We start from the raw sequence: 19,870 nt of genomic DNA, 5'->3' as shown, positions 1-19,870 counted from the left end.
AAGAAAGTCGACATGATCCTGTTTTGAACTTGGAGAATGAAGTTAATGAAGTTCAGTGGAGTAGAGATGACGTTCCGATAACACAAATTCGTATTCCTCCTAGTCAAGGCCAAGAAAATGTTTCCTAGTATTACATGAACTATATATAATTAAATAGGAAAAAGTGTGCTGATATTTTTTTGTTGTATCAATGAATCAAATATTAATGAATTTGGATAATTTTTGTGGTTCTACATTATTTCTTAATTTCTGTGGTTCTGCACAAAATTTGGGCATAATTATGTACTATTTGTACTTCAAATTTACTGTTAGTTTACACAAGATTCTGTTTATTTTCCACAATTCCGTTTATTTGCATAGTTTTAATCATGATTCTGATAAAAATTTCTCCCTATTTTGTGCAGGATGGAAGACACTGTGCATCTCAGGTTCTATCACAAGGGGAAATTTCACAACAATCGCTATGTTGGTGGAGAGGAGACTGTGTTTATGCATGTAGAACTTGATAGGTTTTCTTATACAGTTCTGATGGAGTTTGTTAAAGATGACCTTAAGTACTCTGAAATTGGAGGGATTTATACAAGCAAAGGTGGCTGGAAATTATGTGGAAATGATGCAGATCTGTCTGAGTTAGTTAAAGGAGTGAAAGTTGGTGATCACATGGATTTTTATATCGACAATGTCGTCGATAATACCATCGAGCCTATGAAACAGATGCAACCACATGTGGTCATGCGACCAAGGCCAAATTTATTTGGAGGTATTCTTGCTCCTCTTTTTGTAAGGCGTAATTTTCTACTTTATAGTCATATTTTCAGCATTTGTACCATTTTCTTATATATTTATGATTGCTTGTCCACTTCCTTACTGCCATGCTTACTATTTTCTTGCAGCCAAAAATCATAAGAGACGAACATTTGTGACCACCAACTCCAGCAACAGAAAGCAAAGAAAGCAACTGAAGTCAACAACAACAGTCCTCGGAGATCAGCACGGCTCAATCATCTACAGGGCAACAGTCCTTTGAAGCCGACACGGCGGAATAATCAAGAAGTCCAGAGTCGTCAGAGACCAGCAAGGAAAGACAATGTTCAAGACGTAGAAAATGATACTGTGAATCTCCACAAAGCAAGTGTTAAGAGGAAATTGGATTTATACAACCCACCAAATCAAGATGAAGAAATGGGAGAGTCTGTATATGTTGCACAAAATGAAGTAAGACTTTAGTTTCTTGATTATTTTTCATTTCATGAATTATTTTAGTTTTTAAGTAGATGTTTCCTTACTATGGCATCTTGTTTTGTTGTAGGTGCTCCCTCCCCCACCTCCGATAACAGACTATGAGAGAGAAAGACTTGTCAATGTGATTTTGAATGATCAGGTGTACAAGATGTTAGGCTTGCCTACACTAGCAGCCAACATCCAAAATGAAATGAACAAAAAAAGTAAACAAAAAGAGAAAGCTCCAGAGGAAGGCTCAGAATATAATCCGGGAGACGAAGATGATGTTGTGGATGATATTGCTGAAATACCAAAAAAGGTACGTACTGTTTATAGTATCATGAATCGCTATTAGTTGCATATATATATATATATATATATGAAAGTAAGTATGATCGAGCCTCTATTTATTTCTACTATTTACATATAACAGATATATTATAATAGATTTAATTAAATCATGTCTCATATGTACATTGTAGAGAAACAAAAAACCATTGAAGATGAAGCTTCCTGGTGGACCAACTACTCGTTCACGGTCCACAGTTGTAAATGATCCTCAAAAGGATGGAACAGACAAGGAAGCAAGCCTTCCAAATCTTGTTAAACCTGCTGCACCAATCCAGCTGCCTCAGAATGAAGCTGTAGGATCAATGGCGGCACATTTGGCTATGCGGGCACGTCAAAAGGAAGAAGGTGCCAAGAAGAAAGTTGTACATGCTAGTGGAAATGGAAGCGGAAATGGAAATGAGGAAGCTGATGTCGCAAATGGTGACAATGAAATGCCTGATAATGAAGACACGGTTGAAGAAGGTCAGCATTTATTTTTTAAAAATTAAATCATGTGCTCCACATTTTAATCAATGTTCATAATTGTCTAAATTGTAAATAACATAAAAAGTATGAAACTATGATTGGAAATTATGATACCATTGATATATTTACCTCTGATTATTAAAAAATTTCATTCTAGCTTCGTGACCTTCTGAAAATGAAATTTGGTAATTTATGTTGTAGTTCCTAAAAGAACGCGTGGAAAAACCACTATGGATAAAGTCCATACAAGGCCATTTGAGAAAAGAGTTGAAGTGAAAATGAATGATCGGTTTCAACCTATTTCAGACAATGACAAAGTCATATCTGAATTTGGTTACTTTCTTGGAACACTGAAGAAGAGTGTTCCACTAACTTATAAATCTTGGAGAGATGTTCCTGACAGTTTGAAGACAACATTGTTGAACTATGTTAAGGTACTTGTATACAATATTAGCTGTATTTTCACGCTTGTATAAATAAATTACACACACACACACAATATATTGGTTAATTATTTTATATGATGAGGAAAAATATTGATTCATTTATCTTATTTTGATTTGTATGTAAGCAACGATATATTATTCCTGAAGAACTTGAAGAATGGGTGCTGAAGTCGATTAATGCGGCTTGGAGGGGGTATAAGTGTCGTCTTAAAACAGCACACTATTGGACTTATGTTACCAATGAGGAGAGGCTGGAAAATAGACCTGACCACATTCCCCTCGAGGATTTCAAACTGCTCTTGCAGTATTGGGGAGATGAGAAGATTCAGGTTTAGCTATAAAAATGAATAAATTTTCATTTCATAGTAGTTTGATTTTTATTTCATGCTCTGTGTTCACTTGTGACTAATTAATTTCTCTTTATAATTTTTTTAGTACAAGGCAAGAAAAAATGCTGTAAGTCGGCAAAAGTATGTGGACACACACACTGCTGGTCCAAAATTATTCTCCCAAATTCGACATAAATTGGTACATCTCTTCCTGGTTTCAATTTCTCTTCCTGGTTTTCTCTTTATTATTTTTTATGTCACTTTTTCTTGTCCTGGTTTCAATTTAATTTATGAAAGTTATATCGAGATGGTTGGAAATTTATTTTTCTATTACTTTACTCATTTTGTTGTCATTGGTTAGGATGAAATTTATCGGGTTATATTTGTAGAAAAGATTTTAACTTATAAATTACTCGATTTTTGTATAATTAGATGAAATAGTGTTAGTTATAGTAGTAGATTATACACTAATACTACATTTATATAGAATACTGTTCAGACACAAACTAAAGAATACATTCATAAGTCTTGAAAAATAAAAGAATGAGAAACCATGACCATATAGTTTGGTTTTTTTTTTAATCAATTTATTTTTTCAGGCCAACGAATCAGATGTAGCACTTTTTGCCAAGACGCGTAAGCGAAATAATGATCGCGACTACAAGACTGATGGGAAAGTGACTACGTTCGTAGTTGTAAGTACTCTTACCTTATTTAGTTCCCACATGTCAAACATTCGTTGATTTTTATATTTGTCATTTACTTGGTTGTGACTTTATATTGTAGGACAAAATTGAAAAGGTTTTGGGGAAAGATTTATCAGGACAAGCTGAAGGTGTTGATGAACTTTTATTGGATGGAAAAGCACATGGTCCATCATGGCTTTTAGGGAGATGTCCTAAGTCTGCTAATTCTTCAAGTTCTGGCATGAAGGAATCGCAGATAAGTGAATTAACAGCAAAGATAAGACAAGATGTTGTTGCTGAAATGGATGAAAAGCTGAAGAAGAAGGTCCAAGATGAAGTCGATGCCAAGGTGAATAAGAAGGTGCAGGAGAACCTTAGTTGGGTGCTTAAGAAATTAGGGGAAGCGAATCCTGGCATCAACGTCAATTTGGCAGAGCTTTGTGCAACAATGTCAACAGACAATGAAGGCACTCCTCTTAATGAAAATGACACTCCGCTTACTAGAGGTGGCAGTTCTTAGAGATGGTTTTTAACTGCTGATTCTCTACTTTTGCTTGTCGAAGTTAACTATTTAATTATAGTATTTCGCTACTTTTGGAAGTCGAAGTAAATTGGTTAACTGTTTGAAGTAGTAAGGTTTACTACTGGATGGATGTTATTAGACTGGATGTTATTAGACTTTAAAGTAGTTTATGTTTGTGGTTGGATGTTTGGTTTGTTTTTATTGATGGGATGATTTGGTATTGATGGAATTATAATATCAGGTTATTTTATTTGGGAAGTCCATTTTACAGCAAGGTTATGTCAAAATTTAATTACAAAAGTATTGCAGTAGTGATATATAATGTTGCAACCATTTGCTTAAAAAATGTTGTAAGAGTTCATAAAGTGTTGCAACTAAAATGTTGCCATACATATGGGCCCACCAGTGGGCCCATGGCCCACCAGTAGGCCCACAGCCCATGGCCCACCAGTGGGCCCCACATGTGGCCCCACTGGTGGGCCCATATTTCACAGATTTCCAAACACTATAGCAACACTATTGAATGTTGCCATAGGTGTAACAAACTGATGCCCTTTGTGAATATTGCAACTGCAATCCTAGTGTTGCAAAAGTATTGCTACATCTCACTACGGCAGCGGTGCTGAAGGCAACTCCGGGAAAGTGTTGCGGTTTCTGTTTTCAGGGTTACAGCAACATTTTTTTGGCTTTTTGCAACCTTTTTTTTGCGTTGCGTAAGTGCATCTATGGTGTAGTGTGCTTTGGAATATTCCTGGAATATGCTTCACGCATTACGAGACAACCAGATAATTACTAACTTTAAAAATATTAATAAAACCATACCGGATCATTTACGGGGCAAACCGTACTCCGGATTGAAAAAGTTAAAACACGAATAATGCTCAGAATGTCCCAAATAGCTTAATGGCGAAATTTTCCCGAACGCCCACGGGGTTTAAAATGCTAAATAACTATTTTAATATAATTAATAATTAAACGAAATTAAATCCATAAATCTATTATAAAATCACGTAGCAATCCAAAAATCGATATGAACATATCTAAATAAACTAGATTTCATTCTGATCATATAAAAATTGAAATATCTCAAATCCGAACACATATGAGCAGTCAATTCAATAAACCAGATAACACAAACCTCACAAATATTCATATAAATATCACATACTATTCAGAAATTATTAGAGAAATACCCAAATGTTCCATATTTTATTATGAGAATATGAAATTTGAAAACTCGCTATTGCAACATGTATAAGCAATCAAAATAGAAAACTAGTCATTATATAATTTACCAAATTTTCATATAATATTCAGAAATAACCATAAGTAATTACGCGACCATTACATACGTAACACTTAATCATGTAATACATAGATTCACATATCAACCATCTAACTTTTGCATAACAAATCTCCGTACTTTCAGAAATAATATTCGAAATGAGTTTTGAAAGGATATTCATATATCCATATAAATCATTTGAAAATATCTAAATAAAATATGACTCATTTTGATAATATCAATAATTAAACCCACAGTTCTAGCACGTATAAATACCAATTTCTGAAAATCAATTTACACCAAAATTCATGCAATATTCACATTTAATTATTATAACTAATTAAACTCACAATTCCACATGCAACACTTAGCCATGTAACAATTATACTCACATACCAATCTTTTAAATCTTTAAAATCAATTATATGAAATATAGTTTTGAAAAGACAGTCCCTGTATTGGTAACACAATAACCCGGAATTCAAATATACCATTTTAAAAATACCTTAAACTGGAATAAAATATTGCACTTTATTCCTTCCTTTCTAAGAAAATTGCTTTTATAACAATAAACAATTTTTGAAAAATCCGGGTCGTGAAAATATACGAAATCACAGATGAAGAATGCATAATCTGTTTAAACCTCATAATTCACATCACAATTATACTCATACTACACAGTCCATTCATCTTATTAGAAACAACTATACACAAAAACCAAATAAAGCCAGTAATAATATTCAAAAATTTATTTCTATATTAATAAACAAATTCTGAAAATATGGGATGTTACAAAGATCCTTAAGCCTCTCATCCTTGATCTATTTATAGGCCAAGGATTAGGGTTTAAGGATGTGTACCTTGGATCCTGCCGTCCATCTGTAGGGCTTGGATGCTTAACACCTGTCCAGGTGTCAGCTAAGGAATAGTATTTTGGAGTGTTCTGAGGTTTGTCTTCATAGTGTCAGTAGTTGACCATTGAGCTTGGATCCCGGTTCATATCCAGACTAAGTTCTGGCAGGACTGGTGTCCACCAACCCGGGTTGATTGCCTCTCCAGGGTCATGGAATTCTCTCCGGGTTGGGTGCACCTCCGGGATTGCGTCCTTGCATTGTTGGTCCCTCGAACCGGGGTTGGAGTTGGTCTTGCTCCCGGTTCTTGGCGGGATTGAGGTAACCCAATCCGGATTAGGATACTTGTCAGGACATGGTTGAACTATTCTCACCAATACGGATTCATGTTCTGGAGTGGGTGGATTATTCTCCGCTGGGCCGAATTCCTCCCGGGGTTGTGCTGAGTCTGGACCAGACTTGGCCAAGGACCTTGAGAATACTGCCGGGTTGGATTATATACTATCATGGCCAATTTCATCTTCTGAATACACCGCTGTTAATAAGAGGGGTCAAAACGTACTACATTTGGCGGCCAGCAAAAACAAAAAAGAGATGATACAAGGTATTTTGAAATATTGTCCTCAACAATATAAGGACAAGATATTGAACGAGCAAGATGATAATGGTGATACACCTCTCCACATACTTGTTTCCCGTGGTTGCTTCATCCCGGAACTTATGAAACATAACGGGATTAACACAATGGTAAAAAATAACCAATATTGGACTCCTCGTGATATGTTATATCTTGAAGATGAAATTATTGCTGATCAGGTACGTTTATTCCTTACATTTCTATTTTCTACTAAATCATGAAAACTGCGTTTTATTACATTTAACTTTTCCTTTTGATGTGTTTGTTCTTTATCTTTACTTTCGATTACACTATATTTTTCTTTTGAAAGTAACGATTATACTATATCAAAAAAGTAAATTAAAAGGATATTAAAGAAACAAAATTAGGTAATACAAAATCATATCAGTCTTATGGATAAATTTTCATGATGGTGGAATGTCCTTTCTTCACAGGTACAAATAAAAATTGTACTTGACGATGTCCAGACTGACTGGAAAATGGATCTATCGGAAAGTTTAGTGCTCCCAAGTAAAAGACAGAGAAAGGATGTGATGTTTAATAGAGCTACAACATTATTAATAAATGAAAGGGATGCACGGATGAAAGCAGATCTAGAAAGGTATAAAAATACTCGTGCTGTTGCCCATTGGTTTACAGATGCAATTGCTGGAGATGCTAATGCCAGAGCTGCACTGGATATGGAAGCCGAAAGACTGAACGAAGATGGAGAAACTATCCTTCATGTTGAATCCAAGAGAGGATACACAGAACGCGTGCGATTCATTGTGACAGAATTTTCAAACAAAGACCTATTGGTCAAGCAGGATAAATTAAAACAAACTGCACTTCACCTTGCAACACATCATGGACACACTCAAGTGGTTGAGGTCCTCATTGATGCCGCCAGACGACATTTGCCTTCTTCTTCAGCACGTGATGATACCCATAATCCATTTAGTGCTTTTAAAGCTTTTATTAGGCTAGCTACTAGTCCAATGCGGAACACTGCCTTACATGTAGCAGTCCTTAACGGTAACGTGGCGATTGTCAAGCTCTTAGTAGAAGCAGATCCAAGTGATAGACATATCCAAAATTATGAAGGCAAAAATCCAATCTACATAGCTGCGGAAAAAGGGTACATGGCTATAATAAAGGAGATTTGTACAACTTGCACAGCACAGTGTCTGGAGGGTCCTGGTGGCGGCGCCAGTGCTTTGCATGCTCTTATTAAGAATATGCAAGGTATGTAATATATTAATGAATCAACTTTATTAAATATTATATCTTAAGTTGGAAAAGGTCTCATATCCATAATCTCATTCCAAAAATTTATATGAATATATATCAAGTAGGAGGAGGTTTAAGAATCACCTTTAGTTTTATCACAAATTTTTACTTAGAAAATTGTATTTGAAACTTGTATAAATGATTATTTCAATTTGACTTGCAGCGACGGAAGAATGGAAAGATGCGGTTGGGATGATTATTGATGCATTCAAACATTGGAATAGTGAGGAGGATGCATTATTTAATAGCACTGATGAGTTCGGAAACACTGTCTTGCAACTGGCGGTGGAGAGAAACAATGTGGGGGTTGTTAAACTATTATTAGAAGAGGATCCTGCCTATCAAAATTGTCGTGGAAGCAAAAAACATGGCCTTATGCGTTTAATCTACAAGGCCATCGACAATGAGTATAGTACGGATATTGTCAAATTGCTGTCTGAAACTTATGAAGCTGGAATTAACCCTGATCATAAAGGTGTGCTCACTTTGATTCTTGCAATTAAAAGACGTGATAAAGGTACGTTATATCTATTGTATTGGAATTTGTCATGTGAGTACATTCATTTAGGAGTAAATGATACATTAAAACTATACCAGTAAGCAGTTGCACTCTTGTTCTTGTTATAACTTATAGCGGCATTAAAAACTCTCTCAATTTCACTGTGATTTGAGATATAATAGCATATACATTTTAAATGTTCTAGATTGAACTTTTTTTATACATTATGTAATGCCAATCAACTTTACGTTCATTACATATTTTTTTACTTCTTGTTCCATGTGATTTACATAGTTGATCGAATTTGTTTCCTGCAGACTCTGTATTAGGTCTCTTGAAAGGGAGAAAACACCTTGTAACTTTTTCTGAAGCAGAAGGTTGGACTCCACTTCACTATGCTGCTTATCATGAATTTGTTTCAATACTTGGTCCACTAATTGAAGCACAAAAGGATGTTGGATATCAATTTGTGTACCGAGATATGGTATCAACACCGTTTCATGTAGCAGTTGAGCATGGATATACTTCTACAGTTATACAACTTGTGAAATTGTGGCCATCTACATCGTCTGCATTGTAATAACCCGGATTTTTAAAAATATTTTTATTAGTATTAAAAATGATTTTCTTAAAAAGAAAGGAATAAGATTTAATATTTTATTCCAGTTTAATGAGTTTTCAAAGGTTTATATTTAAACCCCGGGTTATTGTGTTATTGATAAATAATTGTATTTTTAAAACTGATTTTCATATATTGTTTCGAAAATTCTAGATGATTATTATGTGCATATATGTGTGATGTGAGTAAGTGGTATTGGTGGATTTGTTGGTTAATTAATTATGGTTAATTATGAGTATTATATGATTAAAATATGGATTTTTGTGAATTTTATATTATCTGGTTTATTGCGTTAACTGCTCATATGTGTTCGTATTTGAGAGATATCAATTTCTATATGCTCAGGAGAAAATATAGTTTATTTGGATATTTTCATATCGATTTATGGAATGTTAGATAATTTTATAATCGATTTACGGATTTAATTGTGTATATTTATATTGATTTATTAATTATTTGACTTCCGTAAAACCGTCCACTCGTAACGAGGTAGCAAATTTTCTTTCCGGAAGTTTCAACAAAGCTCACCTTTAGCCTAATTTTAATATTCCGGACATTTTTCGTGTTTTGACTTTTTCGATCCGGAGTACGGTTTGTTCCGGAGCCGGTCCGGCGGAGTTTTTCGGTATTTGATAATTATCCGTTTGTCTCGATAAGCGTGAAACGAGATATTTTCTTCATCCTTATCTTGTAATAATTGCAGTGGGACCCGCAGACCAATAATTGAGTTAAAAAGCCCCGTTTTGATGATTATCTCGAAAACTAGTACCGATTGGACCCCACTTTCTTAATATAAAGCTATTAAATACGTATTTTCATGTCATAAACGATCCAAAGGGGTACCAATTATTTGTAAATATAAATATACCTTTCTAGAGCTTATTTTCAACCGTAAATCATTTTCACCAGTTTCTCTGCACGAATACCGAGAGAAACCGAGCAGTGTTCTTCGTGTTCTTCATAATCAAACGAAGATTTGAAGGTGTTATTGGAGTCAGAATTAAGCGTGCGAATAGTCAAATCGAAGATATCGAGGAGTAGAATCCATATCAATGATCAAAAACAACATGAGATTCACAGGTAGGGAGTAATTGAAGGTTTAAAATTCGAAGTATTATGTTTTAAATAGTGAATTTTTGCAAACGTGGTTGTTTGATTGTTTTGATGATTCTATGATGTAGAGCATGTTTTTCTCGTCGTTTTGGTATATTATATGTCAATTTTTGAGTTCAATAACACCTTGAAAAGTCAGTTTGATTCGTGGGTTTGAGTGTTCTTGGTGTTCTTGAGTATTTGGCCGGAAAGTTATGAGTTTTGACCGGAAAATTGATCCAGGGAGTCTGGGCAGTAGTGGGTTACATGAATGGATAGAGGATGAGAAGAGGAGTGTACGACTGGGTTTGGAATTGACGGAGGAGCCGTGTATGAGGCCCTCGGAGTCGACGAAAGCTCGCCGCCGGCGAAGCTTTCGGTCGATTTTCCGGCCAGTTCGCTAATCTCCTGCAAAAACGAAGCTTGTAAATATGTTTATGGGAAAGCGTAGAGTGTATCTGCAGTGTTTGGGTGCCGTCTGGGCAGTCTGTGACTCGCCGGTCGGTTTCCGACGCCGTTCCGGCGAGACGGGGGGGAGGAAGACGGCATTTTGCTGTTTGACCCCCCAGGTTTCATAAAGTTTGCACAGTGAACCCTGGAGTTTTAAATCTTTTCAAAAACATTTTATTTATTTATTTTAAATTCGAAAATTATTGATTTTAAATTCAAAAATGCTTTTTAATTATCTCTTTATTGAAAAATAAATCTAATTTGATTTATTAATTAATTTTAATTAGTAATTAATTATTTTAATTGGTCAATTAATTTAAATATTAATTGATTAATTATTTTAATTAATTATTAATTGATTTTAATTGATTAATTAATTGGATTTAATTATCCTTTTTGATTTAAAAATTCCGAAAAATAGTTTCGAGCTTTAAAATATTTTTTCCAAATTATTTTCAAGGCTCGATAATTGTTTATGAATGATTTCAAGTCCAACTTCAAGTATTTGGGACTTGATTATTTATCCGAAAAGTGATTCTTTTATCGATTTTAATTCCGAAAAATGTTTAAAAATTACAGAAAATTCCCGAAAAATCATTTTGAACCTAAGAGTTGATTTGACATCAATTGGGGTGGGAAACCTTATGTGTTATATGAAGATTACTATCTATTTGATGTGTTATGTGCCGATAGAGAGTGAGGAAACGGTTTTGAGCATAACTTTTGATCCGTAAGTCGGAATCAAGTGAAACGAAAGAGAGATGAAAGCTTATAAAGTCTAGCTTGATATGACATAATAATATGATGGAGTCGAGAATGTGAATAATTGTTGTTAAAGGTGCCGAATGTGATTATATGTTATTGGATTGTTATTAATTGATGGCTACGTGATATATATGTTTATTCTTGATATTATATACCTGATAAATGATTTGGATGACATAGTGTCATGATTTGATTAATATTGGATAAGGACATATGGAGTATAGTGATTGGATTTGGTTGATTGATTGGTTGTTGGAAAGTATAGGATAACATGTGGATAGTCTAATAAATAGACGAGATGATGTCGGATTTTCGATAGGATTTATATGATAATTGATTTGTGATATGTATGTGGAATATGACTTGACTATATGGTAGAGTCAAAGCATGCTTACGTGTTAAGTGATATGTGATAAGTTTAAAGGGGTATATAAGTGGGTATCGATATAAGTGATATGTAGATGCGATATATTGATTAGTGATTATATTATTATCTTATTCTCGTTAAGGATTTGGACGAGACGAGGATGACCAAAGACGTTCAGAAAGTCAAATGATATTGCAAAGCGAATAAGGCACGAATCGAGGAAGCGAAGCGATGTGGCGAATAAAGTATAACTAGAGATGGTCTAGAGATTACGAGAGGCATAGATTGTGAAAGTTGAAAGATGAGATGGAGATGTGAGACTGGAGTCAGATTTAAGGCAAGTATTCTGAACCCTTCTTTTGGATATCTTGCGATTATTCTGATCCATTCTTTTCGTATGTGTTGCAAATATTCGTTCCTCTCTCTTTCATATTTGGCAAGTGCAAATATTTTTATCCATCCTTTTCTAATCCTCAAAAGTTCAGATAATTTCCGTTTTACAAATTAATTCGAAGTTCAGATTGTCATTGAAGCATGTGTTGCTCAGTGATAGTTAGAGCTTTGAATGAATTGGGATCTTCTTGATTATTCAACCCGCCATTGTCATGCTGGTCTAGCAGGCTAAATTCAGTTGATTAGCCGATAATGGAGGATATTGAATAGTTAGGGATTTCCTGAACTCTGATTTATGGAAGGATGGACGGTGACTCATGGAAAGTTTATTATCAAAGTTTGATTTGGAATTATTCTGTTGTTGATGATATTTATGATGATGTTCTGTTAATTTACATTGGCTTCTTGAATTGAATTAGAGAATTGGATTATTGTTTTTATATAAACCTGTGGACCAGATTCGTGGTCATGTTAGGCCAATGAGTGCCTTGGATCCAGTGATAGAGCATGGCGGGGCCTGCTCGGGGTTAGTGCGGAACTGATCAGCTGCCTAACCTTGGTTTTAATTAAAATGTGATAGTCCAATTCTATAATTCTTTTGGAAAGATTGAATTCCTCAGTATTCAAAATTGCTGCAAGGTAGTGTGATTTTCTTATACAATACCTAAACTCGTGAACTCAGGTTGAATCCTTTTATATCTTGAACTCGTGAACTTCTGTTATATCATTTCAGAATTACCAGTGTTTATTATTACTTGCTGAGCATTGTTGCTCACCCTTGCTATTCCTTTCTAACCATTTCAGAAAGGCTTAAAGATGAGATGATGGAGTGAGATTATGAATAAGGCTAATGCTAGGCGAGAAGACAGAGTTGAGGATCCAGTGGTCAAGGAGTGTTCAGGAAAGGGATGAGGTTGGTGCAAGCTGAAATAGTTGACAGTGATTCTTCTTATCGAAGATGATCTGATTTGGTAAGAGATGTTGTGTAATAAATAGTGGTAGATTCTAATTTTAATACTGTAACCTGGAAGCGATCCTGTTGTTTTTGGGGGTTTAAATGTTCTATTTCGAATCCTTTATTAAAGTTTAAATGTTCTCTGGAAATTATTTTATTATGGTTTTCAAGTTTGAAATTCAGGTTTTGAAATCATTGATTTATGTTCTCATTCAAATCTTTTAATAAATGTTTTCAAGTTTTAAATTCTTTTGGATTTTCATTATCTTTAAATGAAAATACCAGGTTTCAAAAGTATTTTAAAAAGGGTTTTGTGTGGTGACGTCAGAATCCAGACCCCCGGATTCTCGGGCTGTCACAGTTGGTATCAGAGCGACAGGTTATAAGTAATTGAAATTAGAATATAGATTATAGTTTTAAGTTCTATTGATGAGGAATGTTGTGTAACCTCACATAGAGGTATTGTGAGACTATCTGGAAATAGTCTAGAGATGTGTCAGGATTAGAATCTAGTTAGATGATTAAGTTGAGTGTATAGGTTTAGAAAGATTTTGATTCTTGAGTTTAGACATATGATTTCTAGTATGTTGATTAATTGAGATGGTGAATTGTGGAAAAGGTCAGTATTAGACCTATATGGAAGAGTTTGATAGTGAATGATTGAGTTGAGAATGGTGAAAATGCAGAGTTCAGAGTATTCTGACTATACTGCATAGTTGAAAATTGGATTATTGTATTGATTTGAGGATGATATAAATGCATGGTTCATAGTATGTTGACCATGTCAGATATTTGGAAGATGTATATTGTTTTGAGTGAAGATATGAAGAGTAAGTGTAGAGTATGAGTTGTATTGGATTAGAAGGAGAGATTGGTAGATAGAGGTTGATAGGTGAGAAGTGAATGATAGAGAGTACGTGGAATTGAGTCCAGTTATTAGAGATGATGTCTACGAGTAAGTTAGAACGTTAGGCCTCGACGACAACGCTTCGAGCTAATCGGGATTTCAAATGGCATCAAGGTGGGCCCATAACCCACAGGTTGATGATCCAGACAATCGAAGATACGTTACGTGTTTGTGCTATGGATTTCAAGGGCAACTGGGATAAAGTAGAAGAATGTAAACTACATGGGCCAGAGTTATTATGGACGATAACGTCTACGATGACATCTTAAGAGGCTATTACGAGTCAAATCGATTGATTATCGAGAACGTTGAAAGGATGACATAAATCGAATAACGATTTCGTAAAGTAGAGTGAGAATCTGAGAAGACCTTGGCAATACCTCTCTTCAACTAAAGATTCTTTTGATTATGTTCTTCATCAGTGAGTTATTATGATATCATTTCGATAAATGAGATCTTCAATTTCTCAAATTCTAAGATGACATTGATATTGATTATTGGTATGAGTTGGAAAGCAAAGATGTGTGATAAAGGTTTGTTGTGAAGAGATAGTGATGTTCCTTGATATTGTTTGACATTTCTTGACATTCCTTGATACCCTTTCATCTTCCTTGATATTCCTTGATGTTCTTTGATATCTTTGATATTCCTTGACATTCTTTGATATTCCTTGACATTTATTCAATTTGATTGGGATGAACAACCCTATTTATAGGGGACACAAGGTATACCTGTCTGTGTGATAGGAGTTGGATGGGACGCCATCACTTGTGTGTGTTGTGATTACAAGAAGGTTAACAACCTTTAGTAGTGTCTAATGTGGACACGCAACACCAAGTTCGTTGATCATATAGATCTCTCAGTCACTCCTTTATTCAAATATGATCTACCTTGAAAACATCTTGTTCTGTTCAAAATTCCCAAAGATTGATTTTTGGGAAATGAATTTTGCAATTGTGAAAGTTGATTCTCAAATTTCTTTAAAGTCAAAGGTATGCCAAGGCCGATCAAAGGTGAATGATGATACGTTATTACGAAGCGTATAGTGGAATCTTATAAGTGATACGTTTGAGTTCTCTTTGCGGATTCCGAGGGCGGAATCCTTATAAGGGGGGTAGAATGTAATATCCCATATTATTAAATTTAGATTTGATTATTATAAATCTATTTGTCTAAATATTGTTGTTGGCTTTAATCGAAAAGTGAATTGATTATGTGAATAGTTTATGTGGTTATACTTGTTTTGCGGATTGATATGGATTTTACAAATTATGCATCCTCCGTCTTTCTCTGATTCCGAGGACGGAATCCCTATAAGGAGGGTAGATTGTAATAACCCGGATTTTTAAAAATATTTTTATTAGTATTAAAAATGATTTTCTTAAAAAGAAAGGAATAAGATTTAATATTTTATTCCAGTTTAATGAGTTTTCAAAGGTTTATATTTAAACCCCGGGTTATTGTGTTATTGATAAATAATTGTATTTTTAAAACTGATTTTCATATATTGTTTCGAAAATTCTAGATGATTATTATGTGCATATATGTGTGATGTGAGTAAGTGGTATTGGTGGATTTGTTGGTTAATTAATTATGGTTAATTATGAGTATTATATGATTAAAATATGGATTTTTGTGAATTTTATATTATCTGGTTTATTGCGTTAACTGCTCATATGTGTTCGTATTTGAGAGATATCAATTTCTATATGCTCAGGAGAAAATATAGTTTATTTGGATATTTTCATATCGATTTATGGAATGTTAGATAATTTTATAATCGATTTACGGATTTAATTGTGTATATTTATATTGATTTATTAATTATTTGACTTCCGTAAAACCGTCCACTCGTAACGAGGTAGCAAATTTTCTTTCCGGAAGTTTCAACAAAGCTCACCTTTAGCCTAATTTTAATATTCCGGACATTTTTCGTGTTTTGACTTTTTCGATCCGGAGTACGGTTTGTTCCGGAGCCGGTCCGGCGGAGTTTTTCGGTATTTGATAATTATCCGTTTGTCTCGATAAGCGTGAAACGAGATATTTTCTTCATCCTTATCTTGTAATAATTGCAGTGGGACCCGCAGACCAATAATTGAGTTAAAAAGCCCCGTTTTGATGATTATCTCGAAAACTAGTACCGATTGGACCCCACTTTCTTAATATAAAGCTATTAAATACGTATTTTCATGTCATAAACGATCCAAAGGGGTACCAATTATTTGTAAATATAAATATACCTTTCTAGAGCTTATTTTCAACCGTAAATCATTTTCACCAGTTTCTCTGCACGAATACCGAGAGAAACCGAGCAGTGTTCTTCGTGTTCTTCATAATCAAACGAAGATTTGAAGGTGTTATTGGAGTCAGAATTAAGCGTGCGAATAGTCAAATCGAAGATATCGAGGAGTAGAATCCATATCAATGATCAAAAACAACATGAGATTCACAGGTAGGGAGTAATTGAAGGTTTAAAATTCGAAGTATTATGTTTTAAATAGTGAATTTTTGCAAACGTGGTTGTTTGATTGTTTTGATGATTCTATGATGTAGAGCATGTTTTTCTCGTCGTTTTGGTATATTATATGTCAATTTTTGAGTTCAATAACACCTTGAAAAGTCAGTTTGATTCGTGGGTTTGAGTGTTCTTGGTGTTCTTGAGTATTTGGCCGGAAAGTTATGAGTTTTGACCGGAAAATTGATCCAGGGAGTCTGGGCAGTAGTGGGTTACATGAATGGATAGAGGATGAGAAGAGGAGTGTACGACTGGGTTTGGAATTGACGGAGGAGCCGTGTATGAGGCCCTCGGAGTCGACGAAAGCTCGCCGCCGGCGAAGCTTTCGGTCGATTTTCCGGCCAGTTCGCTAATCTCCTGCAAAAACGAAGCTTGTAAATATGTTTATGGGAAAGCGTAGAGTGTATCTGCAGTGTTTGGGTGCCGTCTGGGCAGTCTGTGACTCGCCGGTCGGTTTCCGACGCCGTTCCGGCGAGACGGGGGGGAGGAAGACGGCATTTTGCTGTTTGACCCCCCAGGTTTCATAAAGTTTGCACAGTGAACCCTGGAGTTTTAAATCTTTTCAAAAACATTTTATTTATTTATTTTAAATTCGAAAATTATTGATTTTAAATTCAAAAATGCTTTTTAATTATCTCTTTATTGAAAAATAAATCTAATTTGATTTATTAATTAATTTTAATTAGTAATTAATTATTTTAATTGGTCAATTAATTTAAATATTAATTGATTAATTATTTTAATTAATTATTAATTGATTTTAATTGATTAATTAATTGGATTTAATTATCCTTTTTGATTTAAAAATTCCGAAAAATAGTTTCAAGCTTTAAAATATTTTTTCCAAATTATTTTCAAGGCTCGATAATTGTTTATGAATGATTTCAAGTCCAACTTCAAGTATTTGGGACTTGATTATTTATCCGAAAAGTGATTCTTTTATCGATTTTAATTCCGAAAAATGTTTAAAAATTACAGAAAATTCCCGAAAAATCATTTTGAACCTAAGAGTTGATTTGACATCAATTGGGGTGGGAAACCTTATGTGTTATATGAAGATTACTATCTATTTGATGTGTTATGTGCCGATAGAGAGTGAGGAAACGGTTTTGAGCATAACTTTTGATCCGTAAGTCGGAATCAAGTGAAACGAAAGAGAGATGAAAGCTTATAAAGTCTAGCTTGATATGACATAATAATATGATGGAGTCGAGAATGTGAATAATTGTTGTTAAAGGTGCCGAATGTGATTATATGTTATTGGATTGTTATTAATTGATGGCTACGTGATATATATGTTTATTCTTGATATTATATACCTGATAAATGATTTGGATGACATAGTGTCATGATTTGATTAATATTGGATAAGGACATATGGAGTATAGTGATTGGATTTGGTTGATTGATTGGTTGTTGGAAAGTATAGGATAACATGTGGATAGTCTAATAAATAGACGAGATGATGTCGGATTTTCGATAGGATTTATATGATAATTGATTTGTGATATGTATGTGGAATATGACTTGACTATATGGTAGAGTCAAAGCATGCTTACGTGTTAAGTGATATGTGATAAGTTTAAAGGGGTATATAAGTGGGTATCGATATAAGTGATATGTAGATGCGATATATTGATTAGTGATTATATTATTATCTTATTCTCGTTAAGGATTTGGACGAGACGAGGATGACCAAAGACGTTCAGAAAGTCAAATGATATTGCAAAGCGAATAAGGCACGAATCGAGGAAGCGAAGCGATGTGGCGAATAAGGTATAACTAGAGATGGTCTAGAGATTACGAGAGGCATAGATTGTGAAAGTTGAAAGATGAGATGGAGATGTGAGAATGGAGTCAGATTTAAGGCAAGTATTCTGAACCCTTCTTTTGGATATCTTGCGATTATTCTGATCCATTCTTTTCGTATGTGTTGCAAATATTCGTTCCTCTCTCTTTCATATTTGGCAAGTGCAAATATTTTTATCCATCCTTTTCTAATCCTCAAAAGTTCAGATAATTTCCGTTTTACAAATTAATTCGAAGTTCAGATTGTCATTGAAGCATGTGTTGCTCAGTGATAGTTAGAGCTTTGAATGAATTGGGATCTTCTTGATTATTCAACCCGCCATTGTCATGCTGGTCTAGCAGGCTAAATTCAGTTGATTAGCCGATAATGGAGGATATTGAATAGTTAGGGATTTCCTGAACTCTGATTTATGGATGGATGGACGGTGACTCATGGAAAGTTTATTATCAAAGTTTGATTTGGAATTATTCCGTTGTTGATGATATTTATGATGATGTTCTGTTAATTTACATTGGCTTCTTGAATTGAATTAGAGAATTGGATTATTGTTTTTATATAAACCTGTGGACCAGATTCGTGGTCATGTTAGGCCAATGAGTGCCTTGGATCCAGTGATAGAGCATGGCGGGGCCTGCTCGGGGTTAGTGCGGAACTGATCAGCTGCCTAACCTTGGTTTTAATTAAAATGTGATAGTCCAATTCTATAATTCTTTTGGAAAGATTGAATTCCTCAGTATTCAAAATTGCTGCAAGGTAGTGTGATTTTCTTATACAATACCTAAACTCGTGAACTCAGGTTGAATCCTTTTATATCTTGAACTCGTGAACTTCTGTTATATCATTTCAGAATTACCAGTGTTTATTATTACTTGCTGAGCATTGTTGCTCACCCTTGCTATTCCTTTCTAACCATTTCAGAAAGGCTTAAAGATGAGATGATGGAGTGAGATTATGAATAAGGCTAATGCTAGGCGAGAAGACAGAGTTGAGGATCCAGTGGTCAAGGAGTGTTCAGGAAAGGGATGAGGTTGGTGCAAGCTGAAATAGTTGACAGTGATTCTTCTTATCGAAGATGATCTGATTTGGTAAGAGATGTTGTGTAATAAATAGTGGTAGATTCTAATTTTAATACTGTAACCTGGAAGCGATCCTGTTGTTTTTGGGGGTTTAAATGTTCTATTTCGAATCCTTTATTAAAGTTTAAATGTTCTCTGGAAATTATTTTATTATGGTTTTCAAGTTTGAAATTCAGGTTTTGAAATCATTGATTTATGTTCTCATTCAAATCTTTTAATAAATGTTTTCAAGTTTTAAATTCTTTTGGATTTTCATTATCTTTAAATGAAAATACCAGGTTTCAAAAGTATTTTAAAAAGGGTTTTGTGTGGTGACGTCAGAATCCAGACCCCCGGATTCTCGGGCTGTCACATGCATA

General features: G+C 34.4%; 2 protein-coding genes across 2 annotated transcripts; both read left to right on the top strand.

The window, feature by feature from the left end:
- The first annotated feature begins 450 nt into the window (after positions 1 to 450).
- Positions 451 to 4,018, top strand: LOC135150109 (uncharacterized). The gene is made up of 9 exons (XM_064086264.1): positions 451 to 760; positions 894 to 1,215; positions 1,310 to 1,540; positions 1,704 to 2,034; positions 2,239 to 2,471; positions 2,609 to 2,812; positions 2,919 to 3,011; positions 3,412 to 3,507; positions 3,599 to 4,018. The coding sequence occupies exons 2-9, from the start codon at positions 1,183 to 1,185 to the stop codon at positions 4,016 to 4,018; spliced, it is 1,641 nt and encodes a 546-aa protein (XP_063942334.1). The 5' UTR covers positions 451 to 760; positions 894 to 1,182.
- A 2,642-nt stretch (positions 4,019 to 6,660) lies between these two features.
- On the top strand, positions 6,661 to 9,131 carry LOC108207156 (uncharacterized). Its single transcript, XM_064086545.1, has 3 exons — positions 6,661 to 6,973; positions 7,229 to 8,018; positions 8,227 to 9,131. Exons 1-3 carry the CDS (start codon positions 6,752 to 6,754, stop codon positions 8,661 to 8,663), a joined length of 1,449 nt encoding a protein of 482 aa, XP_063942615.1. The 5' UTR covers positions 6,661 to 6,751; the 3' UTR covers positions 8,664 to 9,131.
- Positions 9,132 to 19,870: the final 10,739 nt, after the last annotated feature.

Source organism: Daucus carota, chromosome 2, assembly GCF_001625215.2.
Source record: "Daucus carota subsp. sativus chromosome 2, DH1 v3.0, whole genome shotgun sequence".
Taxonomy (NCBI): Eukaryota; Viridiplantae; Streptophyta; class Magnoliopsida; order Apiales; family Apiaceae; genus Daucus; species Daucus carota.
This window is presented reverse-complemented; position numbering and strand designations above follow the sequence as displayed.

Bases quoted from the DNA above. Each gene is read 5' to 3' on its own strand.
- LOC108207156 (XM_064086545.1), top strand. From the start codon at position 6,752: ATGATACAAGGTATTTTGAAATATTGTCCTCAACAATATAAGGACAAG. The intron at 6,974-7,228 runs GTACGTTTATTC...CTTTCTTCACAG, and splicing joins ATGAAATTATTGCTGATCAG to GTACAAATAAAAATTGTACT. The intron at 8,019-8,226 runs GTATGTAATATA...TTTGACTTGCAG, and splicing joins TCTTATTAAGAATATGCAAG to CGACGGAAGAATGGAAAGAT.
- LOC135150109 (XM_064086264.1), top strand. From the start codon at position 1,183: ATGGGAGAGTCTGTATATGTTGCACAAAATGAA. The intron at 1,541-1,703 runs GTACGTACTGTT...TGTACATTGTAG, and splicing joins TTGCTGAAATACCAAAAAAG to AGAAACAAAAAACCATTGAA. The intron at 2,813-2,918 runs GTTTAGCTATAA...TAATTTTTTTAG, and splicing joins GGGGAGATGAGAAGATTCAG to TACAAGGCAAGAAAAAATGC.